This window comes from Lepidochelys kempii, chromosome 9, assembly GCF_965140265.1.
Source record: "Lepidochelys kempii isolate rLepKem1 chromosome 9, rLepKem1.hap2, whole genome shotgun sequence".
In the NCBI taxonomy this organism is placed as follows: domain Eukaryota; kingdom Metazoa; phylum Chordata; order Testudines; family Cheloniidae; genus Lepidochelys; species Lepidochelys kempii.
Window position 1 is genome coordinate 54817198 of NC_133264.1, and position 26781 is coordinate 54843978.

General features: G+C 44.5%; 2 protein-coding genes across 7 annotated transcripts in view; one reads left to right on the forward strand and one right to left on the reverse strand.

Moving 5' to 3' along the window:
- ING5 (inhibitor of growth family member 5) overlaps window positions 1-10093 on the reverse strand; it is a 51023-nt gene extending 40930 nt beyond the window's left edge. Inside the window, exon 1 of one of the 5 annotated variants that reach the window (XM_073360431.1) lies at window positions 9756-10093. In XM_073360431.1, the coding sequence (XP_073216532.1) occupies window positions 9756-9868 (113 nt within the window). In that variant the 5' untranslated portion in view covers window positions 9869-10093. Of the gene's footprint in view, window positions 1-9734 lie in introns of all 5 variants that reach the window. The other 4 variants (XM_073360425.1, XM_073360430.1, XM_073360426.1 and 1 more) reach the window with 4 other exon arrangements.
- A 423-nt stretch (window positions 10094-10516) lies between these two features.
- Window positions 10517-26781, forward strand: part of DTYMK (deoxythymidylate kinase) — a 56991-nt gene continuing 40726 nt past the window's right edge. Inside the window, exons 1-3 of one of the 2 annotated variants that reach the window (XR_012160854.1) lie at window positions 10517-10801; window positions 11941-12049; window positions 21402-21492. Coding sequence is in view for 1 of the 2 variants with exons in the window: in XM_073360432.1 (XP_073216533.1) it covers window positions 10627-10801; window positions 11941-12049; window positions 21402-21492 (375 nt within the window). In the remaining variant the exon portion in view is untranslated. The remainder of the gene's footprint in view (window positions 10802-11940; window positions 12050-21401; window positions 21493-26781) is intronic. The other variant, XM_073360432.1, reaches the window with a different exon arrangement.

Below are 26781 nucleotides of genomic sequence, written 5' to 3' on the forward strand. Positions count from 1 at the left end.
ACACTCAGCAAGTTGTGATCAATTACAACTGGGAAGCTCATCAGGTGGATTTTATCACCATCGCCTCCAGCACTGGCTAATACGGATTCCACCACTCTTTGTTATACATATTTATTTAAACTTTTTGTTATCTTAGAATCATATTAGAAGGGACCACAAGGGTCATCTAGTCTAATCCCTACTTCTGGGGGAATTCTGTGCATCTGTGGATGCGCAGAATTAATCTGTCTCGCATAATTTTGAATTTTCCTGCATAAAAAACTTTTTGAATAAGAAATGCTACAGTTCTGCTTTTTGCCCACCAGAGATCGCTGTGGCACCAGAGCAGCCAACTGCATTCATGCCGGCTGTTCTAGTGCCACATTGGCCTCTGGTGAGCAAAACATGGAACTGCAGCACTTCTTAGGCAAAATGCATTTTATGCAGGAAAATACAAAATTCTATGCCCAGTGCGGCAGAATTCCCCCAAGTGTAGAGTTCATCACAGGATCCTGCCCACAGAGCCAGGTTAGGACAGAGTGGGTGTGACGTTATTGACATAATCTGGGACCGTACAGATCATTGTTGCAACCAAGGTCCTGTAGTGGCACCAAATCTTATATAAAGGGGGTCAAATAAGGTGTCTAAGACAAGGTTACGGTTTTCTGATTATGATTATGCTGTCTATATGTGTGTATCATTTTTGTAGTTGAAGTTATGAATATTGGCACTATACTGGCTGTATTTCAAACTTATGCTATGCTTCTGGGTGACACCCCGGGCAAGTTGGTGTCAGCTCTGCCTAGTCTGCTTGGTGGCCCATTAAGGACCATCAGCTATACAACTGACCCATTGAGAGAAGGCAGACACGCCTTGGGACTCAGCAAGGTATGCAGGGAGGTGCCTATGGACAGAACTCTGAGGTTTTGCCATGCCATGTGATGGACAGCTTGTCTTTGGAACAAAGAAAGAAAGACCACATGGCAAGAGAATATAAAAAGCTGCTGCAGCTCCTCCATCTTGTCTTCAATCCTGCTTCTGACCTCTGGAGGAACTTTGCTACACTGAAGATTTGAACCAAGGACTGAAAGACCCATCCCAGCTGTGGATGTACTCCAGAGACTTGATTTGAACCTACAGTTTATTCCACCACTGCTACATGCCTGAACCAAGAACTTTGCCATTACTGTATGTAATTGATTCCATTTAACCAATTCTTGCTCTCATCTATATCTTTTTCCTTTTATGAATAAACCTTTACATTTTAGATTCTAAAGGATTGGCAGCAGTGTGATTTGTGGGTAAGATCTGATTTGTATATTGACCTGGGTCTGGGGCTTGGTCCTTTGGGATAGAAAGAACCCTTTTTCTTTTACTGGGGTATTGGTTTTCATAACCATTTGTCCCCATAATGAGTGGCACTGATGGTGATACTGGGAAACTGGAGTGTCTAAGGGAACTGCTTGTGTGACTTGTGGTTAGCCAGTGGGGTAAAACCAAAGTCTTCTCTGTTTGGCTGGTTTGGTTTGCCTTGGCGTGCATAGAAACCACAGCCTTGGGCTGTAACTGCCCTGCTTTAAGCAATTTGTCCTGAATTGGCACTCTCAGTTGGGTCCCACCAGAACCAGCATTGTTACAGTGGGGCACGCAGGGCTGATGGGGGGGGGTCACAGACTGAGGCTCAGAATGGCTAGTGGGGGGACAGGACAGACTGGAGCATGGGCTCAGCAGCTAGTGGGCTGACAGCGTTGAGCCTGGGGATGTGGGAGGATGGCTGCAGAGACCGATGGAGATGGGGGGTGTCGGGACAGGGGCAGACGTGCCTGACTGAATGGGAGAGGCTTGGGGTCAGCCAGGGACGGCATGGGGGAGGCTTCCCAACACCATAACAATACCACCCCAACCCCAAAGGAAAACCTCCCACCCACACCCAGCACCCTCCAGGTTCACTCCCAGGCTCCTTTCCTCTCCCTCAGCTCCTCCATTACCCCTGCCTCCCCCAAAGCCTTTGCACTGCTTCTGACAGGTGCAGGAAATACAGGTCTGTATTGTAATTTAAATGACTTATGCAAAATTGTGTATTAATATGCCTAGTAAGGAATCTGTCCAAAAAAATTTACCAGAATTTTTTTTATTTTTTTTGTCTGTATTGTTACAGACATACATTAACAAAATAATTGTAAGTGGCATGATTATATTGTGTTATTTTGACAAATAGAATATACAGAATTTCAAAATATTGTGTGCAGAATTTTTAATTTTTTGGTGCAGAATTCCTCCCGGAGTAAACCCCCTGCCAAAATGAAGGATTTGTTGTATCTAAACCATCCAAGACAGATGGTTATCCAGCCTCTTTTTGAAAACCTCCAGTAAAGGAGCTTCCCAGACTTCCTGAGGCAGTCTGGTCCATTGTCCTATTGTTCTTACAGTTAGGAAGTTTTTCCTGAGATTTAATCTAAATCTACTACGCTGTAGTTTAAACCCACTGCTTCTTGTCCTGCCCTATGTGGCAAAAGGCAACAACTTTTCTGCATCTTTTTTATGGCAGCCTTGCAAGTCGCTGAAGACTGCTATTATGCAGCCCCTATATAAGCTGTGGGAACTAGGACTGCTATTGCAGAGGGAGTGTAACCCTGTGACATTAAGAATAACCCAAGAGCAAGGGGGCACCCAGATAGCTGGTAATGAACTGCAGCTGGCTTAACCAGTTCTACTGTACCAATTGTTCAATGTCATGAAATATATCTGGTAAGTGTCATGCAAGGTGCCAATGAAAAGCTCATAACTCACTGATTAATATAATTGTGTAATGTAGGTGCAATCAAGTGATGCAAAATTATGGACATAAACTGAAATTATAACTCTTAAAATTTGTTTGCCAGCCATGCAGGAGATACTCCATCCTAGACAAAGGACTGTAGTTTTTCCACCTGGTATGGAGCCTAGGTACTTTCAAAGACAATGAGAATGTATTTACATTATCACATAAACAGATCCCTCTGGGTAACAAGGGGTAGCAGCAAACCTCACACTATCACAGTGGGGAAGGAGATAGGCAAGTACATGTTTCATGCTCATCCAATTACACTGGAGGGGGAAGGAACTAAATAATTTCAGCAGACAACCCCAGCAAGAAACTTCCCTCACCAGGAGACTGAATTTTTTGGGGGATAGGGGGATTTATTTTTTTTAAAATAGCCTCTAAATTCTATGGCTTCAAGGAAGCAGAGAAATTTAAATGCCAGTTCTGCACTCCTTTTTAAAAAAAGTTGTAATTAAACTTGCAAAGGAACAAAACTTCTGCTTTGGAGCTACACAAGTACAATATATTTTTATTTGGACTCATTTCTCTAATATGGATAAGTCTCCTCATGTCATGCTGCCACTTGCCAGCTCAGCCAGACCCATGGACTGAAAGTTACATATGACGAGAGATTCAGAAGGTAAGATTTGGGCAAACTCCCTTGAATCTTTCCCTTTTGTTTTATTTCCTCTTAAGCTTTCAATAGGCGAAAAAACATATGGCAAAATACTCACATGGACACATAGAATCATAGAATATCAGGGTTGGAAGGGACCTCAGGAGGTCATCTAGTCCAACCCCCTGCTCAAAGCAGGACCAATTCCCCAAATAAATCATCCCAGCCAGGGCTTTGTCAAGCCTGACCTTAAAAACTTCTAAGGAAGGAGATTCTACCACCTCCCTAGGTAACGCATTCCAGTGTTTCACCACCCTCCTAGTGAAAAAGTTTTTCCTCATATTCAACCTAAACCTCCCCCACTGCAACTTGAGACCATTACTCCTCGTTCTGTCATCTGCTACCACTGAGAACAGAACCCTGCACTTATCCTTATTGAACCTCCTCAGATTTCTTTTGGACCAATCTTCTAATTTGTCTAGGGCCCTCTGCATCCTATCCCTACCCTCCAGCGTATCTACCTCTCCTCCCAGTTTAGTGACCCACTCCCTCCTCAGACATTCTTGTTAAACCCTGGATTTGTGCTGGAAATGGCCCAAAGGGCAGGGATAGGATACAGAGGGACCTAGACAAATTGGAGGATTGGGCCAAAAGAAATCTGATGAGGTTCAATAAGGATAAGTGCAGGGTTCTGCACTTAGGATGGAAGAATCCCATGCACTGCTACAGACTAGGGACCGAATGGCTAGGCAGCAGTTCTGCAGAAAAGGACCTAGTGGTTACAGTGGATGAGAAGTTGGATATGAGTCAACAGTGTGCCCTTGTTGCCAAGGAGGCCAACGGCATTTTGGGATGTATAGGTAGGAGCGTTGCCAGCAGATCGAGGGACGTGATCGTTCCCCTCTATTCGACATTAGTGAGGCCTCATCTGGAGTACTGTGTCCAGTTTTGGGCCCCACACTACAAGAAGGATGTGGAGAAATTGGAGAGAGTCCAGCAAAGGGCAACAAAAATGATTAGGGGTCTGGAACACATGAGTTATGAGGAAGAGCTGAGGGAACTGGGATTGTTTAGTCTGCGGTAGAGAAGAATGGGGGGGGATTTGATAGCTGCTTTCAACTACCTGAGAGGTGGTTCCAGAGAGGATGGTTCTAGGCTGTTCTCAGTGGTAGCAGAGGACAGAACGAGGAGTAATGGTCTCAAGTTGCAGTGGGGGAGGTTCAGGTTGGATATTAGGAAAAACTTTTTCACTAGGAGGGTGGTGAAACACTGGAATGCGTTACCTAGGGAGGTGGTAGAATCTCCTTCCTTAGAAGTTTTTAAGGTCAGGCTTGACAAAGCCCTGGCTGGGATGATTTAATTGGGGATTGGTCCTGCTTTGAGCAGGTATTGGACTAGATGACCTCCTGAGGTCCCTTCCAACCCTGATATTCTATGATTCTATGAAGTGTTCTCCGACTGGTTTATGAATGTTATAATTCTTGACATCTGATTTGTGTCCATTTATTCTTTTACGTAGAGACTGTCCAGTTTGACCAATGTTCTTTTCCATGATCTGAAGGTATACATTTTCCCCAAATGCCTGAGATGATGGGGCGCCCAGGGCTCGGCAGCTCTCCAGCACCACTTTCTACAAGCCATCACCCTCTGATCCCACTGAGAGTTACCAAAAGAAACTACAGCATTTGCTCAAGAAACTCCCTGAAAAAGCACAAGATCAAATCCGCACAGACACACCCCTGGAACCCCGACCTGGGATATTCTATCTACTACCCAAGATCCATAAACCTGGAAATTCTGGGCGTCCCATCATCTCAGGCATTGGCACCCTGACAGCAGGATTGTCTGGCTATGTAGACTCCCTCCTCAGGCCCTGTGCTACCAGCACTCCCAGCTACCTTCGAGACACCACTGACTTCCTGAGGAAACTACAGTCCATCGGTGATCTTCCTGATAACACCATCCTGGCCACTATGGATGTAGAAGCCCTCTACACCAACATTCCACACAAAGATGGACTACAAGCCGTCAAGAACACTATCCCTGATAATGTCACGGCTAACCTGGTGGCTGAACTTTGTGACTTTGTCCTTACAAATAACTATTTTACATTTGGGGACAATGTATACCTTCAAATCAGCGGCACTGCTATGGGTACCCGCATGGCCCCTCAGTATGCCAACATTTTTATGACTGACTTAGAACAACGCTTCCTCAGCTCTTGTCCCCTAACGCCCCTACTCTACTTGCGCTATATTGATGACATCTTCATCATCTGGATCCATGGAAAAGAAGCCCTTGAGGAATTCCACCATGATTTCAACAATTTCCATCCCACCATCAACCTCAGCCTGGTCCAGTCCATACAAGAGATCCACTTCCTGGACACTACAGTGCTAATAAACGATGGTCACATAAACACCACTATATGCCGGAAACCTACTGACGGCTATTCCTACCTACATGCCTCCAGCTTTCACCCTGACCACACCACACGATCCATTGTCTACAGCCAAGCTCTGCGATACAACCGCATTTGCTCCAACCCCTCAGACAGAGACAAACACCTACAAGATCTCTATCAAGCATTCTTACAACTACAATACCCACCTGTGGAAGTGAAGAAACAGACTGATAAAGCCAGAAGAGTTCCCAGAAGTCACCTACTACAGGACAGGCCAAACAAAGAAAATAACAGAACGCCACTAGCCGTCACCTTCAGCCCCCAACTAAAACCCCTCCAACGCATTATTAAGGATCTACAGCCTATCCTGAAGGATGACCCAACACTCTCACAAATCTTGGGAGACAGGCCAGTCCTTGCCTACAGACAGCCCCCCAACCTGAAGCAAATACTCACCAACAATCACATACCACACAACAGAACCACTAACCCGGGAACCTATCCTTGCAACAAAGCCCGTTGCCAACTGTGCCCACATATCTATTCAGGGGACACCATCACAGGGCCTAATAACATCAGCCACACTATCAGAGGCTCGTTCACCTGCACATCCACCAATGTGATATATGCCATCATGTGCCAGCAATGCCCCTCTGCCATGTGCATTGGTCAAACTGGACAGTCTCTACGTAAAAGAATAAATGGACACAAATCAGATGTCAAGAATTATAACATTCATAAACCAGTCGGAGAACACTTCAATCTCTCTGGTCATGCGATTACAGACATGAAAGTTGCGATATTACAACAAAAAAACTTCAAAACCAGACTCCAGCGAGAGACTGTTGAATTGGAATTCATTTGGAAATTGGATACAATTAACTTAGGCTTGAATAGAGACTGGGAATGGCTAAGTCATTATGCAAGGTAACCTATTTCCCCTTGTTTTTTCCTACCCCCCCTCCTCAGATGTTCTTGTTAAACCCTGGATTTGTGCTGGGAATGGCCCACCTTGATTATCATACACATTGTAAGGAGAGTGATCACTTTAGATAAGCTATTACCAGCAGGAGAGTGGGGTGGGGGGAAAGAAATCCTTTTGTAGTGGTAAACACCCATTTTTTCATGCTTTGTGTGTATAAAAAGATCTTCTATACTTTCCACAATATGCATCCAATGAAGTGAGCTGTAGCTCACGAAAGCTTATGCTCAAATAAATTGGTTAGTCTCTACGGTGCCACAAGTACTCCTTTTCTTTTTGCTGAGAGTGCAATCCACACCATCCTCCAGATCATTAATGAAGATATTGAACAAAACTGGCCCGAGGACCGACCCTTGGGGCACTCCGCTTGATACCGGCTACCAACTAGACATGGAGCCATTGATCACTACCCGTTGAGCCCAACAATGTAGCCAGCTTTCTATCCACCTTATCGTCTATTCATCCAGCCCATACTTCTTTAACTTACTGGCAAGAATACTGTGGGAGACCGTATCAAAAGCTTTGCTAAAGTCAAGGAACAACACGTCGACTGCTTTCCCCTCATCCACAGAGCCACAGGAGACTGCATGTTGCCTTCCTCACTGCTTGAATGAACTTTATAAAGGGGAAGAATCTATTTCAAAGGTTCACTAAACTATAAAAGAGGAACAACCCACAAGTTATCTATCTTTCACCAAAGAAGACTCAGGCAGCTTACATCAAACTAACTCTACACATCTACACTAAAATGTAGCTCCCAACAATGTAACTTGCCCTACTTAATAACTCCACCTCTGCGAGAAGAATAACGCTTAAGTCAATGTAGTTACGTCGATGCAGTATCAGCGTAGACACTGTGTTGCTTACATTGACTGTTGCTGCCTTTCAGAAATCATCCCACAATGCCCCACATTGGCAGTTAAATCAGCGCAAGCGCTCCTGGTGAGGGTGCGCTCAGCTGACACAAGGAACACAATGTGGACGTGTAAAACTGATTCAATTTCTGTTTTGGTTGTACATCACTTTGGTTAACTTAATTTGATAGTGTGGACGTGCCAAAAGATACCAGCCCTTTGACTTTGGGGGATAGAGTCTGACGCAGGGATTTGGTCAGCCATCTTGACGGAAATGTGGTGAGGATTTTACCTGGAACCAAGCTTGTTAGATTTTAGTTACTAGAAAATGTTTTATCTTTATTTCTTTTGTAACCATTTCTGACTTTAGTTCTTATACTTGCATTCTTGTTTTATTTTTAATCTAAATCAACCCATTGCTGTTGAACTGAACTGTTTGGTAACTACTTAAAGTAACAAACTGTTGGATACTGACTCTTCAAAAGAGCAACAAACCTTACCATTCCTTCGATTATTCCAGGTCAGGATTGGGTATTTTAGAACACATATTTCTGGAGAAATTTGGGACTGGGGAGAGTGTTGCATCACCTTACCAGTTGTTAACCAATACTGGTGGAAGTCTGGTATTGTAGCCAGACTCCTGGATTCAAAGCATTGGACCAGGGCTGCCCAACACACAGACACAGGGAGCATGCTTGTTGCTGACTGTGGGCATCCCAGCCAGAAAGCTACAGTGGTAAACCTTTAAGGAACTTAAGGTTTTAGAATAAGAGGTGACAACTCTTCAATGGTGTGGACTGCATACCACAACATAACAAGCCCCCCCATAGGCTGGGGAAGCTGTGGCAGTCCCCATGGGGAGGGGGAGCTGGGGAACAAGGGCAGCCCCGTAAGTAAGTCCCTACCAAATTCAGCCCATTTTTGTCAATTTCATGGTCATAGGATTTAAAAAATCATGTCATGATTTCAGCTATTTATATCTGAATTTCAGAAGGTTGTAATTCTAGGGATCCTGATCCAAAAAGGAGTGTTGGTGTGTGTGTGTGGGGGGGGTCACAAGAATATTGTAGGGGGAGTTACAGTACTGCTGTAGACTGGTGGCAGCTGTAGACTGGTGGCAATTGGCTGGGAGACCAGCTCTGAAGGCAGCACTGCCACCGGCAGCAGCGCACAAGTAAGGCTGGCACGGCATGGTATTACCACCTTTACTTCTGCGCTGCAGCGTGCAGCGCTACGCCCTCAGTTAGCAGCCACCACTCTCTGGCCGCCCAGCTCTGAAGGCAGCTGCACAGAAGTAAGGGTGGCATGGTATGGTATTGGCACCCTTACTTCTGTGCTGCTGTTGGTAGGACGCTGCCTTCAGAGCTGGTTGCCCAGCCAACAGCTGCTGCTCTCTGGTTGCCCAGCTCTGAAGGCAGTGAAGAAGTAAGAGTGGCAATACTATGTACCCCCCTGCAACTCCCTTTTGGGTCACGACCCGCCATTTGAGAAATGCTGCTCTACCCCATGAAATCTGTGTAGAGTAGGCTAAAAGCACACAAAACATCAGATTTCACAGCAGGAGACAAGATTTCACAGTCTGTGATACATTTTTCATGGCCATGAATTTGGTTGGTCCCTATCCATAAAGAAAGGAAGGAGAGCTGAGGCAGCCACGGTGTGGGTGTCAGCACCCTGGGGATGGGAGGGGGAGCGGAGACAGGGGGATGGGGAAGGCTCCTGGGGCAGGGAAGGGCAGTCCAGAGAACAAACAGCGGCGCCCAGAACAAGGGAGGGGCACTAAAGAGAACAGATTGAACTACTCCCGCCCTCCGCACCTAAAGATGACACAAGCAAAAGACGCGGTTGATGACGCACACAAGGCCACGCCCCCCGCAGGAGAGTGACGCAGTTGTAATTCCCGCAGCCAGCTGCGGTAACAACAGCACTCGCTCCAAGGGCCACCCCTCCCAAGCTGGGCTGTGTCACCGCGTCCGCTCCCCCCTTCCAGTACCCCCGCCCGCCCCGCCTTGGGGACCCTCCCTCCGCAGGCGCCCCGTCCCTGGCGCCTGTCCCCATTCCCTCTCCTTCCAAAGGGGGTTTGGCGCCCCGCTCACCGCGCCGGGCCCGCCACTCACTGTCCAGATAGTGCTCCAGGTACATGGCTGTCGCCATCTTGTGTCCCGCTCCCTGCCGCGTTGTTACCCGGTCGCTCGGGCCCGCATGACAAGGGCCGCAGCCCCGGCCTCATTCCATATTCAGGAGCTGCCGCCGCTGATTGGCCGCCCGGGACACCGCCAGCTGTATATCAATAAGGAGGCGGGGCAACAGCATAGGCGCCAAAGCAGGAAGGGGCAGGTATCACCCAGGGACTGGGAGGTGGTACCGGCATGTGCGCGCCACTAGCCTTCCCTCATGCAGACCCACCTTCCCTTCAGCCTCTTTTCCACCCCTGCCCTGGGCAGTGCTAGCCTGTAGCCCGCCCCGCCCTTGGAAGTGACAGCCTCCCTCTTCCCCAGCCCCGGGCAATGACAACCTGTAACTAGCCCCCAGCCTGGGGCAGTGACCGCCTCTAACCCCTCCCCCTCCGGAGCAGTGACAGCTTCTCCTCTCCCCACCCCGGGGTCAGTGACAGCCTCCCACACACCCAGCCACAGCCCGGGACAGTGACAGCCTCTCCTCCCCCCCCAGCCCGGGACAGTGACAGCCAGTAACTCTTCCCCCACCCCAGTCTAGAGCAACGGGGCCGCAACAGTGTCTCCCCCACAGCCCTCCGTCTAAGGACAGAGCCCCCGGCGCCAGTGGGCCTTCTCCCGTGTAGCTGCCGATAGGCACGTACTCTAGGTAAACCCTGCGCCCCGCCCCTCGTGCGGTCTTGCCCCCCGGCGGCGCTAGACAGATGGGGTGGAGCAGCGGGCGGAGCTCCGCCTTGGCTGATTTGGAGGCCTGCGGCAGTCTTTGCTGTCTAGACTGTCCCCGTGCGGCTCTCTATGGTTCGCCGGAAGTGGGATGCTCCCCCTTCTCGTGCCTGTGTCGCCGGGGTTGGTAACGGTCATGGCCTGCAGACGCGGGGCGCTGGTGGTGCTGGAGGGGGTGGACCGGACCGGGAAGACCACGCAGAGCCGGAGGCTGGTGGAAGCGTTGCGGGAATCTGGGCACCTCGCCGAGCTCCTGCGATTCCCGGGTATGGGGGGAGCCTGGCCCTAACCCTGGGGAGGTCTGGGGGCACCGTTACTCCTGTGACTCGGAGGGGAGGTGGGGGTTACCACCCATCTCCGTGATATGAGAGGCACTAGAGGTGGGTGGACACCACCAATCCAAGTAACATGAAAGGGAAGTGGGGGGAAACGCTGACCCCTGTAATGGGGGGAATACTGCCAACACCCGTGACATGGAGGGGAGGGTGGGGCACGGTTACCGCTATGACATAGGAGGGTGCGGTACAGTTACCGCCATGACATAGGGGTCACCGCCAACCACAGTGACATGGATGGGGGAGATGCCACTAGCCCCACTGACGGGAGTGGGGAAGTCAGGGGAGGCGTTAGCAACATTAACTCCACTGATGCAGGGTGGGGCACCCATTTAGCAAGGAGTGGGGGGCCCTGAGAGGTGCACACCAATGGCTGGTGATTGCTGTGGCTTTCCAGTGAGCAGTGTTCCCCAAAGTTTGAAAGCTAGCCTTCCGTTCAGGAAAATAAAACCAATGGTGCTGTGTCTTGCCCCCCTTTTTATGCCTGCCATGTCTAGTCATCTTAAAGGTATACTTCTTCTGTACCCATTCACACTCTTGGCTAGTGTTTGCTTTGTCCTGGGACGTGCCCCCTCCCCCCCACTTGGGGAAAGGCTACTGAAAACATTGGGGGAATATAACACCAGCTGCATTTTCAGCTGTGGCGTTGCATGGTCCCTTGACTGTCACAGTGAATCCTTTGGGGTGGAAATGTATTGCCGCACTAGAAAGGCCAGTTCACATGGCTTTTCTGTCATGTTTCCCTACATTGAGTGCATTTACTCCTCTCTGTCCCTTTTATTTTTACTCTGCCATTGAGGTTGTGCTTCCCATATTATGGCACCTCCTGGTTTTTGGTTTGTTTATATTGCAACTTGAATATTCTCTTTGCATAGCAATTTTAAAAAATTGAACACTTGGATTTTCAGAACAGCTGCATGTATGTCCAAGCGTGACTGGTTTTAGTTTTGGGTTTAAAATATTTGTTCCATGGAATTTGTACATTGAGTAAATCTTAAATCATATTGCACAGTAACTGAAGCAGGAGACTGCATAACTCACCAGATTTGTTCTTGTACTCTTTCTTACAGACAGAACAACAGAAATTGGGCGGCTAATTAGCTCCTACTTGGAGAACAAGAGCAATTTGGAGGACCACACAGTGCATCTGCTTTTCTCTGCTAACCGCTGGGAACAAGTGTAAATATAATTCTTTTTGAGTTTTAAAGTAATGTGCACAGCTTTGAATCCTGAGTATTACCTGCACACTTTAGGGCACCCACCTTAACCCAGTTCCTAGAGCTCAAGGCATAACTTGGTTGATTTAGGCAGCCCCATTCCCAATTTGATCCTGCTTCTGAAAAAAATATTTTACCCATGACTCCTGATTTCCTACGCAGGTCAGGAATGGTCTTGTGAGAAATGCTTTCATTGTCTCCCCTGTATATGATATTAGTTGTGTTGAATTTTCAGTTTCCAAAGCATTCCTGGGAAGCCACTGCTCTCCAAGCACACATACCAATGCATCTGTGTGAATTAACATTGTGGGGCATGTTTGTTTCCCAAATCTCCCTGTTATTGCCCCTACAATGGGACGCCCCCATTTGTCATACTGTAGTTGGGCTACTACCTCAGGGGAAGTCCAAGGAGGTGGGCACCACTACTGGGGTGGCACCAATGATACAGGGTCCATTATGAGAGTTACAGAAGCCCTGTCAGTCAATTCCTCTTGCCTTTCTAACTGGACAACCCTCTACAATAACTCACTTGTGGGCTTGCCATCCCATTTCTCTTTTGGTTCTCATGACATCATGAGCTTTCTCCATGCCTTCATTCTCAGTGCCATATATCCTCTATTCTGCATCTGATACCCATATCCATTTCTTCCTTTTGCTCCTCTGCTGTCTCTTGCATCTCCCTATTCTCTTCCTCTAACATGCCATTGTGCATCGGGCCCCTTTTCCCCTGTTTCCCCTTGGAGATCTGGGGGCCTGTTGTTGGCAAAAGTTACCACCTGGATAGGTTCCATTCTCCTGTCAATTCCTTTTTCCAGTTGTCCCAGTGTGTCTTGAAAAACTATAACTGCTCAAAAAATGTCCTGTTTTAACTCTGGGTACCCACTAGCTGGATCTATGGGTCCTAAATTCACCTTCATTTTTGAATTCAAACCCTCTAACAATGCAGTCTTAAAAGCTAAAGCATTGAAATCCGGCTGGGTTCCAGTTACTATTGGCACAACCCCGGCAGTTATGGCCAGTATCTCCTTTTTAATGACATATGTCATAAATATAAAGGGAAGGGTACCACCTTTCTGTATACAGTGCTATAAAAATCCCTCCTGGCCAGAGGAAAACCCTTTCACCTGTAAAGGGTTAAGAAGCTAAGGTAACCTCACTGGCACCTGACCCAAAATGACCAATAAGGGGACAAGATACTTTCAGATCTGGAGGGGGGTGGAACAAAGGGTTCTGTCTGTCTGTGTGATGCTTTTGCCGGGAACAGATCAGGAATGCAAGCTTTACAACTCCTGTAAAGTTAGTAAGTAATCTAGCTAGAAATGCGTTAGATTTTCTTTTGTTTAATGGCTTGTAAAATAAGCTGTGCTGGAGGGAATGTATATTCCTGTTTTTGTGTCTTTTTGTAACTTAAGGTTTTGCCTAGAGGGATTCTCTATGTTTTAAATCTGATTACCCTGTAAGGTATTTACCATCCTGATTTTACAGAGGTGATTCTTTTACCTTTTCTTTAATTAAAATTCTTCTTTTAAAAACCTAATTAATTTTTCATTGTTCTTAAAATCCAAGGGTTTGGATCTGTGTTCACCTGTACCAATTGGTGAGGATTATTATCAAGCCTTCCCCAGGAAAGGGGGTGTAGGGTTTGGGGGGGGAATATTTTGGGGGAAGACGTCTGCAAGTGGTCTCTTTTCCTGTTCTTTGTTTAAAACGCTTGGTGGTGGCAGCATACTGTTCAAGGACAAGGCAAAGTTTTACCTTGGTAAAGTTTTTAACCTAAACTGATAAAAATGAGCTTAGGAGGTCTTTCATGCAGATCCCCACATCTGTACCCTAAAATTCAGAGTGGGGAAGGAACCTTGACATGGTGGCAGAGCGGTGGGATCATTTTGAACCAAAGATCATTTTGAACAGAAGCACAGTAGGATTTTAAAAGAACAATTTTTTCCCCCTTTGGACTGCTTGAAAGCAGGTTTTAAGCTAAAAGCAGTTAGTTTATTCTGTCTCTTTGCCTGGGGACAGAGCATCTCCATAACAAAAGAATTTTTCTGTAAGCTGAGAACAGCTATCAGAGACAAAAGTTATCAGGTTACAGCACAGAAAAATTTTACAAGCCAGGGTTTTTTTTTCTTTTTCTTTCTAACTCTTAGGAATAGCTAGGTTAAAAACAGAGGGGCTAGGATGACCAAAAGCAAGACCAAACAGAGGCTGAAGTTAGCTAGATTGGAAGCCAAAAAAAAAAAAAAAAAAAAATCAAGGCAGCAAAAAAGGCAGAAAAAGCCCAGGAGGCTACACACCAGAAAGCTATGGAGGCAAAAAAAGCCCAGGAGGCTGCCCACCGAGAAGCTGAGCAGCCACCCATACCTGGTCACTGCTTATCCGGGCCCGAGCCTTACAGAAACTCCTCGCTTAACCTTGTAATTATGTTTCTGAAAAATGCGAATTTAAGCAAAATGATGTTAAGTGAATCCAATTTCCCCATAAGAATTAATGTAAATAGGGGGGGTTAGGTTCCAGGGAAATTTTTTTCACCAGACAGAAGACTATATTATATACACATTAAATTGTTTGTTTAAAACTTATACTGTGTGTATGTGTATATACACATACATATACACACAGTACAAGTTTTAAACAAACTGTACACAGCGATGATGATCATGAAGCTTGGTTGAGGTGGTGAAGTCAGAAGGTGGAGGAGAGTGGGATATTTCCCAGGGAACGTCTTACTGCTAAATGATGAACTAGGTTCTGGCTGAGTCCTCAAGGGTTACCCATTGTTGTTAATGTAGCCTCACACTCTACAAGGCAGCACGAATGGAGGGAAGGGAGACAGCATGGCAGACAGAGACACACACCCTGTGTGTGAAAGATAGAGATGTGCATTGCCCCTTTAAGTAGGCTGACTCCACTCTAAGTACACTGCCTTGTTAAGTAGATCAGCAAGTTGAGACAGCAGCTGCTCCCAGGAAGTTCCCTCCATTCTGAGCCCTGTTGTGTCGTGCCCCCACATGGAGATAGGGTAAGTAGGGGGCAGGGGGACACCCTGCCATTAGTCCCCTTCTCTCTCCCCCCGCACAGCAAGCAGGAGGCTTCCAAGTGCAGCTCCAAGGCAGAGGGCAGGAGCAGCACACGGCAGTGTGGGGGAGGGACAGCTGAACTGCCAGCAATTGATAGCCTGCTGGGCAGCTGCTGCACAGGGAATCTTAGGGGGGTGGGGAGCTTATGGAGGGCTGCCGGTCCGCCCTGGTTCCAAGCCTGCACCAGCTAGCTCCAACGGGCTGCTCTTCCTGCAAGCAGTGGACAAAGCAGGTGGCTGCCAAACGACTTTATAAGGGAGTATTGCACAACTTTAAATGAGCATGTTCTCTCATTGATCAGCAACGAAACAACGTTAACCGGGACGACTTTAAGTAAGGAGTTACTGTATTTTCTTATAACACTGTTCTGACAGCTGCCTGAATGTCCCCCAGTTTCATGTGCAATGTAGATATATCCCCATTCAGGTTTTCTACTTTCAGTTTTAAATGTTCACACTCTCCTGTTTTTTGCCTATAGAGCTGTTGCATTCTGTAATGCTGAAGCTGCACTGGTACACTACATTGCCATATACTGAGGCAAATTATCCTTAACTATATCCAACTCAAATTTGTAATCCTCCAGTTGTCTTTCCTGGAGTGTTACCAGGCTGGAAAGATTAGTGACAGCTTTCCATAATGCCCATACTGCTGTTGCTTTGTTAGCCTTTTTTCTTTGGTTTTGGTTTCATGCATTTACAAAATGCTTTAAACTAGGGCTGTCAAGTTAAGGGGCTGTCAAATTAATCACAATTAATCGCGCGATTAAACAATAATAGAACTTACTTACTTAAGTAAGTTACTTAAGCCATTTACTTAAATATTTGTAGATGTTTTGTACATTTTCAAATATATTGATTTCAATTACAACACAGAATACAAAGTGTACAGTGCTCACTTTATTTTTGACTACAAGTATTTGCACCTTAAAAAAAACAAAAGAAATAGTATTTTTCAATTCACCTAATACAAGTACTATAGTGCAATCTCTTTATCATGAAAGTTGAACCTACAAATGTAGAATTATGTAAAAAAAAACAAAAACCTGCATTCAAAAATAAAAAGTAAAATTTTAGAGCCTACAAGTCCACTCAGTCATACTTCTTGTTCAGCCACTTGTTCAAACAAGTTTGTTTACATTTGCAGAAGATAGTGCTGCCTGCTTCTTGTTTACAGTGTCATCTGAAAGTGAGAACAGGCATTTGCATGGCACTGTTGTAGCCGTTGTCGCAAGATATTTATATGCCAAATGCACTTAAGATTCTTATGTCCCTTAATGCTTCAACCACCATTCCAGAAGACGTGCGTCCATGCTGATGACAGGTTCTTCTCGATAGCGATCCAAAGAAGTGCGGACCGATGCATGTTCATTTACATCATCTGAGTCAGATGCTACCAGCAGAAGGTTGATTTTCTTTTTTGGTGGGTTCTGTAGTTTCTGCATCAGAGTGTTGCTCTTCTAAGACTTCTAAAGCGTGCTCCACATCTCATCCCTCTCAGATTTTTGGAAGGCTCTTCAGATTCATAAATCTTGGGTCAAGTGCTGTAGGTATCTTTAGAAATTTCACATTGGTATCTTCTTTTGCATTTTGTGAAATTTGCAGTGAAAATGTTCTTAAAATGAACAACATGTGGTGGGTCATCATCTGAGACTGCTCTAACATGAAATATATGGCAGAATGTGGATAAAACAGAGCAGGAAACATACAATTCTTCCCCAAGGAGTTAAGTCACAAATTTAATTAATGCATTTTTTTTTTTTAATAAGCATCATCAGCATGGAAGTATGTCCTCTGGAATGATGGCCAAAGCAGGAAGAGGCATATGAATCTTTAGCTCATCTTGCACGTAAATACCTTGCAATGGCAGCTACAACAGTGCAATGTGACAGCCTGTTCTCACTTTCAGGTGATGTAATTTAGAAGTGGGCAGCATTATCTCCCGTAAATGTAAACAGACTTGTTTGTCTTAGCAATTGGCTGCACAAGAAGTAGGACTGAGTGGACTTGTAGGCTCTAAAGTTTTACATTGTTTTGTTTTTGAGTGCAGTTATGTAACAAAAAACTCTACATTTGTAAGTTGCATTTTCATGATAAAAATATTTCACTACAGTACTTGTATGAGGTACATTGAAAAATATAATATCTTTTTTTACGATGCAGATATTTGTAATAAAAAATAATACAACGTGAGCACTGTACACTTGTATTCTGTGTTGTAATTGCAATCGATATATTTGAAAAAGTAGAAAAACATCAAAAATATTTAATAAATGTCAGTCGGTATTCTATTGTTTAACAGTGCAATTAATCGCAATTTAATTTTTTTTTAGTTAATCATGTGAGTTAACTGTGATTAATCAACAGCCCTACTTTAAACCCCTTACAGGCAGACTCAAGGACATCCCTCCCCTGGAAAGAATCTTGTCCCCATGGGCACGGACCTTGTTCTGCTACCCATTTAGCAAGGAAGGTGGGCTATTCAGCTAACCCTCACCTCTCCTGCTCCTTTTCTTTTGCGTTGTTCCCTCCTGAAGCTTCAGAATGGTCATTCTGTCAAGTAGGTAGCGACCCTTATTGACAAAATGCACAGGTATTCTGCTGCTATTACTTTTCTACAATTATTCACTGTGTGAAGCTCTATCAGTTCAGTCTAAATGACCATAGGATACCTGCATTCTCCACCAGATTTGTTACCTGCACGCTCTAGGGCATTCACCTTCACCCGGTTCCTAGGGCTCAAGGCATAATCCAGTTGACTTAGGCACCTCAACCCTTTCCCAGTTCCTAGGGCTCCAGGCAAAAGGCACCTACCTTTAGCCAGTTCCTAGGGCTCAGGGCCATCCATACCCAATTCCTAGGGCTCAGAGCATACTCTTCTGTGGGTTTGCATGGTCATTTATTCGTGAAAGAGCCTTACACGGCAATATCCTTAACCTCTATTTATTAACAATCACCAAAACAGAATGCACATGCTAAGAATACAATGCACACCACTCCCAAGAAGTCTCCTCCTTTTCCTGATGGCCAGTCAGGATCAGGTCACCCGGGGACTGCAGCTTCTGCATGGTGTGATTGGCAGGCTGTTGAGATCTGGCAGCTCTGATCTTGGGGCTGTGTCCTGGAGTTGGTTCCAAAGAACTTCCTTTTGGACCCCAGTCTATATAGTGAAACTTGAATCCTGCTTAGCTGTGCCTTAACCAATCATTTTAAACTAAAGTACTCTAAAACTGTATCTTTCACCAATCCTAGCTCATTATGAAAATATCTTTAACCAATCACACCCCACCACCATAGTTGATTTACACCTAGCAAAATTAGTTATATAACAGATTAAACAATAGAGAAGTAGGGATCCTGAAGGCAAAACAATAAAGAAGTAGAGATTTCATACCCAAACTGTTGATAAGTGATTCCTTGCCAGACAGAATGTTGTCAAACAAAATTTTCTTTAAACATCTTAAGAGATTCTTTGGTGGGTACTATTAGGGGTGCCTTCTTAACAGCCCAATATTACATTGTTTTGATATAACTTAAAAGGAAGGTGAGGATGTGACTTTCCGCTTCTCGGCTGCTCTCCTTACGTGGCTGCAGAAAAAGGCCTTAGACCTTACATGAGGTTTTAGGAGACTCCATCACACAGTGGATTAACATGTTACCTTGTTAATCTCTTGAAATCATAGTTAAAAGCTCAACTATAGGTGAAAGAGAATTTGGTTTTGGTAGTCTCCTCCTCCTACCACTTCTGTGTGTATCACAGAGTCATCTCCCAGTATGATCTGATCGGCATTCTTAAGAGCAGCCTGGAACAATATTAAGAGTATCTTAAGTTAGGATTGAGGTGTACCGAAACATCTGCTAGCATCATCTTGAATTAGGCTAGAACTAGAAATCCATCACTTTATGAACACTAAATTAATTAATGCTAAAATTAAAAAAGACGTCATGCTTTTCCTAATGTTGTAGCTGAAGGCACAGAGACTGATGTGGAGCTTTTCTCCAGCTCTGAATTTGCCATACCAACAAGACTGATTTAGATTTCTCACACAGGTATTCTTAATCATGGGTTCCCATGATTTCTTGATTTGTAGTTTATGTATATAGCCCTCTAAACTATGGGGATAACTTGCCTGTGTTCTGACCAGAGCATCTGTTCTGAATCCCTGATCTAGTCTATTAATCTTTTGGGGGGGTCAGATGCCTGCCTGTGATGTGGGAATATTTCTTTAATGTTACCAGGTCTGTTGTATTTCCTCTGCCTGTTCTTAAGCAGAGGGAACAGCAACAATCACAGGGTGGATTGAGCTCAGAGGAGAGCACTGAGTGAGTAAATGTGACTCTGTGGCAGCCACAGAGAACCACAGCTTCTCCCAGTGGAGCTTGGCATAAGTGGCATGGTTGTAAGGAGCTAGGGCATGGATTCTGTGTTTTTCATACAATTAAAAAATGCCATTTCCCTTCTAAATCATGTATTATGCGACTGTCCTGTATGATGATAAAATTCATGGTTAACAATATTCAACATGATTCTGACTAGTCCCTAGGACTTCTGATTGAGTCATACTCCCTGAACTTTGATCAAGGGAAATTGTGATAAAACTTCTGAGTGATTTAAGAGGGGCGGGAGTGGCCCAGGGACAGCTTTCTACTTCAGCATCCATATATAAGAAGAAAATGTAAGAACTGCTCATTTGTGAGCGGTTCACTGCTCTGCCACCTAACAAATGCTATTGCAAGCTTATGACTTGATGATGAGCCTCTCTCATTAGAAGTTCAGTGAGAGCAGCAGGTGCTTAACACCTCTTTGGAACAAACTCCCCCAGGCTAAAACTTCCAAACTTTGGTGCCTACATTTGAACTGAAATAAGGCCCCAAGGCTGCAGTGAGCTCTCCGCAGGCTGACACTGGCACTTGTGTGGAGGCCCGTTGATTGCAGTGGGTCTCTGGGCATACATGGGGTCCACCAATGGAGAGCTTGTTACAGGATCTGGCCTGATTTTCTGTGCGCTGAGGCCCCTTAACTCCGGTTGAAATTAATGTAGTGTGAGAACTCTCAGGATCAGCCCCCATATCTGCTTCCTGGCATCAGAGGGTAAAACATTCTTAGTCCCTGCTCTCACATGGATCCAAGTGCAGAATTGAAGCCTTAGAGTGCAGTCTCACTAAATCTCTTGCTGCTGAGATGCTCTTAAAGAACTGGTGTTCTTCCCTTCATTTTTCAAGTTAAGCTTCAGCTCTCTTGCTTTTTGAGGAAGAATGCACTACACTATTTATTACAGAGAGTGGGTACTGCCTTTAATATGATCTCCTATTGACAGTTCATCCTGGATGCTACTCCTTTTGTGCAATAAAAGTGGTAGAATGATGTAGGGTTTTAGCCAAACCAGACTTTTCAAGTGTAATGGTTTAAATTTGTGAAAAATGGTGCTGTTAGCTCGAAATCTGTAAAATAGAAAATATGTTTCACTTTTTAAAAGCTGCATTTTCCAAAGGCTTTTCTGATCCTGCTGAGGGTGGTGGTAGCTCATTCTTATCTAGTGCCAAGCAGATTGAGAACATGCCAGAATTCTCAGCATGGAAGACAGATGAGTGAGTCTTGACACATTATTGTCCATTTTGGATGAAGTTCAAGTGATTTCTTGCCCAAGAGACACACAGTCCTGTATTGTATCTGCTACACTAAATAGAAAAATTGAACTAAACCACTCGTTTGGTCCCAATTCTGTGGATACTTTCAGCTTGGCTCTGACTTTCTCCATAGGTCATTTAATTGGATGAACTAGTGCTCTGCATTGCCATGCAGGAGACTTGGGGTTTGTGCCTCTGGAACTTGCTTTTTACACTGGGCGATGGAAGGTTATTTGTTCAGGCCCTAATAAAGGGCAGGATGAAAGTAGCATTGTTTCAGGCAGCAGCAGCCACAGCAAGCACCCTTCCTGCAGAACTGTCTGTCTCTGAAAAGAGTCCCATCCATTCCTCCTTGGCTGGAAGGATAGTGATGCAACAAGGTTGGAGGAGATTTTCAGAGCATTGAGAGACTGTGGGTGACAGAGCTTAAAAACAAAAATCACACTTCGACTGATAAACTGCTGTAACCCCTACAGTTGCTAGAGATCACTATAGCAAAGTGCATCAACTAATTGAAAAGAGCCCACCTACTGTGTCCTCTGTGTTGAGTTGTTTGCATTTCTGCCTGGGTACAATGGAGTGTAAAGTGTCTCTTCTTTTTGTTGTTGTTCAGGCCGTTGATTAAAGAGAAATTAAATCAAGGCATCACTCTAGTGGTGGACAGGTACGCCTTTTCCGGGGTGGCCTTCACAAGTGCCAAAGAGGTGAGTGAATGAACAGAAAGGCAGTGTCTGTGTCTAATTGGAAAGGCACTGTAAAAATGATAAACAAAAGAAATAATATTTTTCAGTTCACCTCATACAAGTACTGTAGTGCAATTTCTATCCTGAAAGTGTAACTTACAAATGCAGATTTTTTTTGTTATATAACTGCACTCAAAAACAAAACAATGTAAAACTTTAGACCCTACATGTCCACTCAGTGCTACTACTTGTTCAGTCAATCGCTCAAACAAACAAGTTTCGTTACAGTTGCAGGAGATAATGGTGCCCGCTTCTTATTTACACTGTTACCTGAAAGTGCCTTAATATGTTCGCATGGCATTTTGTAGCCGGTGTTGCAAGGTATTTAAGTGCCAGATATGCTAAACATTCATATGCTCCATCATGCTTTAGCCACCATTCCATGTTGCTGATGTTCGTTTAAAAAAAAAATGTGTTAATTAAATTTGTGACTGAACTCCTTTGGGGAGAATTGTATGTCCCCTGCTCTGTTTTACCTGCATTCTGCCATATATTTCATATTATAGCAGTCTCGGATGATGACCCAGCACATGTTGTTTGATTTACGAACAGGCACTGCAGATTAGACAAAATGCAAAGAAGGTACCAATGTGAGATTTCTAAAATAGCTACAGCACTCGATCCAAAGTTTAAGAATCTCAAGTGCTGTCCAAAATCCGAGAGGGACGAGGTGTGGAGCATGCTTTCAGAAGTCTTAAAAGAGCAACATTCAGATGCAGAAATGACACAACCTGAACCACCAAAAAAGATAATCAACCTTCTGCTGGTGGCATCTGACTCAGATGATGAAAATGAACATGCATCGGTCCTCTCTGCTGTGGATCATTATCAAGCAGAACCCATCATCAGCATGGATGCATATCCTCTGGAATGGTGGTTAAAGCATTAAGGGACATATGAATCTTTAGCGCATCTGGCACGTAAATATCTTGCGACACCGGTTACAGCAGTGCTAAGCAAACGCCTGTTAGCACTTTCAGGTGACATTGTAAACAAGAAGCGGGCACCATTATCTCCTGCAAATGTAACCAAACTTGTTTGTTTGAGCGATTGGCTGAAATAGGACTGAGTGGACTTGTAGGCTCTTGTCATAAAAATAAAGGAAGGGTAAACACCTTTAAATCCCTCCTGGCCAGAGGAAAAACCCTTTCACCTGTAAAGGGTTAAGAACCTAAGACAACCTCGCTGGCACCTGACCGAAATGACCAATGAGGAGACAAGATACTTTCAAAGCTGGAGGGGGGGACAAAGAGTTCTCTCTGTCTCTGTTGTCTTTTGCCGGGACCAGAGCAGGAATGCAGGTCAGAACTCCTGTAAAGGGTTAATAAGCAATCTAGTTAGATATGCGTTAGATTCTGTTTTGTTTAAATAGCTGATAAAATAAGTTCTGCTGAATGGAATGTATATTCCTGTTTTTGTGTCTCTTTGTAACTTAAGGTTTTGCCTAGAGGGATTCTCTGTGTTTTGAATCTGATTACCCTGTAAGGTATTTACCATCCTGATTTTATAGGGGTGATTCTTTTACTTTTTCTTTAATTAAAATTCTTCTTTTAAGAACCTGATTGCTTTTTCATTGTTCTTAAGATCCAAGGGTTTGGGTCTGTGTTCACCTATGCAAATTGGTGAGGATTTTTTATCAAGCCTTCCCCAGGAAAGGGAGTGTAGGGCTTGGGGGAATTTTGGGGGAAAGACGTTTCCAAGTGGGCTCTTTCCCTGTTGTATTTGTTAGACGCTCAGTGGTGGCAGCAATAAGGTCCAGGGACAAAAGGTAAAATAGTTTGTACCTTGGGGAAGTTTTAACCTAAGCTGGTAAAAATAAGCTTAGGGGGTTTTTCATGCAGGTCCCCACATCTGTACCCTAGAGTTCAGAGTAGGCAAAACCTTGACAGCTCTAAAGTTTTACATTGTTTGATCTTTGAATGTTTGATTTTTGAATGCAGTTATTTTTTTGTACATAATTTGACATTTGTAAGTTCAACTTTTATGATAAAGAGATTGTACTACAGTACTTATATTAGGTGAATTAAAAATAGTTTCTTTTGTTTTTTACAGTGCAAATATTTGTAATCAAAAATAAATACAAAGTGAGCACTGTACACTTTGTATTTTGTGTTGTAATTGAAATCCGCATACACTGGACCCTCGCTAGAACGTGGGGTTCAGGATCCATGCATGAGACCACGTTAACGCGGGGACTGCATTACCATGGATCCCACTTTAAATATTTAAATTTGGGATCCATTGCTGCGACCGCGCTATATGCGAATCCGCACTATAACGATGCGCATTCTAGTGGGGGTCCGCTGTATTTGAAAATGTAGAAAACATCCAAAAATATTTAAATAAATGGTATTCTATTGTTTAACAGTGCGATAAATTTTTTTAATCGTTCGACAGCCCTAATTTATGGTAATTACTACTCACTTCTGCTTAGAAGAGTCGTTCATTCAAGACCTTCATCTGCTCTGCTAACCCAGAGAAATTGGAGGCTATTTAAGAATTTGCCTCCAGCCCTGAAATCTTCAAGGAGACTAATGAAAGGATTGATATTTGTAAGTGAGGGGCAAAAGCTTTGTACGTTTAACTCAGGGATCGGCAACCTTTGGCCCACGGCCCACCAAGATAAGCTCCCTGGCAGGCCGGGCCAGTTTGTTTACCTGCCGCGTCCTCAGGTTCGGCCGATCACAGCTCCCACTGACTGCGGTTTGCCGCTCCAGGCCAATGGGGGCTGTGGGAAGCGGCACGGGCCAAGGGATGTACTGGCTGCTGCTTCTCGCAGATCCCATTGACCTGGAGTGGCAAACCGCAGTCAGTGGGAGTTGCGATCGGCGGAACCTGCGGATGCAGCAGGTAAACAAACCGGCCTGGCCCGCCGGGGGCCAAAGTTTGCCGATACCTGGTTTAACTAATTGACTTTCTGCCATCTTCAGGAACTCATAGATTTCAAGGCCAGAATGGACCATTGTGATCAGCTAGTCTGACCTCCTGCACATCACAGAGCACAGAACCTCACCCACCCACTCCTATAACAGAACCATAATGTCTGGCTGAGGTACTGAAGTTTTCAAATCATGATTTAAAGACTTCAAGTTACAGAGAATCCACCATTTACTCTAGTTTACACCTGCAAGTCACCTGTGACCCATGCTTCAAAGGAAGGTGAAAAATCCCCAGAGTCTCTGCCAATCTGGCCTGGGAGGAAATTCTTTCCTGACCCCAAACATGGCAAGCAGAACCTGAGCATGTGGGTAAGACCCACCAGCCAGACTCTTGAGAAAGAATTCACTGTAGTAACTCAGGTTTCAGAGTAGCAGCTGTGTTAGTCTGTATTTGCAAAAAGAAAAGGAGTACTTGTGGCACCTTAGGAGTACTTGTGGCTGTAGCTCACGAAAGCTTATGCTCAAATAGATTTGTTAGTCTCTAAGGTGCCACAAGTACTCCTTTTCTTTTTGTAGTAACTCAGAGCCCTTCCTATCTAGTAGTGTCCCATCTCCAGGCTTGGGAGATATTTGCTACTAGTAGTCACAAAACAGCTACATGCCATTATAGGCAACCTCAACATACCACTCCTTCCATAAACTTACCAAGTTCAATCTCCACACCAGTTAGGATTTTTGCCCCCACTGCTCCCCTTGGAAGGCTGTTCCAGAACGTCACTCCTCTGATGGTTAGAAACCTTCGCATATTTCAAGCCTAAACTTGTTGATTGCCAGTTTATAGCCACATATTCTTGTGTCCACATTGGCCTTTAACTTAAATAACTCCTCTCCCTTCCTGTTTATCCCTCTGATGGATTTATCTCCCCTCAGCCTTTGTTTAGTTATACTAAACAAGCCAAGCTCCTTAAGTCTCCTCTGTAAGGTATGTTCTCCATTCCTCTGATTACCCTAGTAGCCCGTCTCTGTACCTGTTCCAGTTTGAATTCATCTTTCTTACACATGGGAGACCAGAATTGCACACAGTATTCTAGATGAGGTCTCACCGATGTCTTGTATAATGGTACTAACACTGCCTATCTCTACTGGAAATACTTTGCCTGATGCATTAGCTTTTTGCACAGCCGCATCACATTGGCTGCTCATAGTCATCCTTTGATCAACTAATACACAAAGACCGTTCTCCTCCTCCTGTTTATTCCAATTGATAAGTCCTCAGCTTATAGCAAAAATTCTTATCGATAGTTCCTAAGTGCATGACTTTGCACTATTAAATTTCATCCCATTTCTATTACTACAGTTTTCAGGATCATCCAGTTCTTCCTGTATGATAATCCAGTCCTCCTCTATATTGGCAATACCTCTCAACTTTGTGTCATCTGGAAATTTTATTACCACACTTCCACTTTTTGTGCCATGGTCGTGAATGAAAATGTTAAATAAGATTGGTCCCAGGACTCCATTAGTAACCTCCCTCCAGTCTGACTGTTCACTTGTCAGCATGACGCGTTGTAGTCTCTCCTTTAACCAGTTCCTTATCCACCTTTAGATTCTTGTATTAATCCCCATCTTCCCTAATGTAACTAATAATTTCCCATGTGGAACTGTATCAAATAGCTTACTGAAGTGGTAGATTACATGTCCTTTGTCTAAAAAAATTCTGTTATCTTAAAGAAAGATCAGGTTGTTCTGGCATGATCTAGCTTTTGTAAAAACATATTGTGTTTTATCCCAGTTACGATTTACGTCTATGTCCTTAACTACTTACTCTTTCCAAATTTGTTCCAAGACCTTGTATACAATTGAGGTCAAACTAACAGGCCTGTAGTTTCTTGAATCACTTTTTTTCCCCCTTTCTTAAAAATAAGTACTATATTAGCAAAGATGCTCTAAAAGATGTTCTCTGGCTAGATCAGTGAACATGGCAAGCCATACATTTTCTAACACTGTCTGCCTGGGCATAGAAATACTGTTTTGGTAAAGGTTTCAGAGTGGTTTCAGGTTTTTTCATGAAAAAGCAGCTATTTGTTGGATAGAACTACCTAGACATTAAAAAGGCCCATGTAATTATTTGAAAAAGTGACTCCGCGTTTAAGTGTCTGTGATCTCATTTACCGAGGTGCTGAGCACCTGTAGTTCATGTTGACTTTAGTGACAGCTACAGGTGCACAGCACCTCTGATGATGAGGCCATAAGTATTTGGGTATCTTTTCTAGTACACATAAACTGGGCTATTCTCAGCTGATGTAAATTGGCATAGCTCCTTTGAAGTCAATGGAGCTACATTGATTTACACCAAATGAGAATCTGGTCC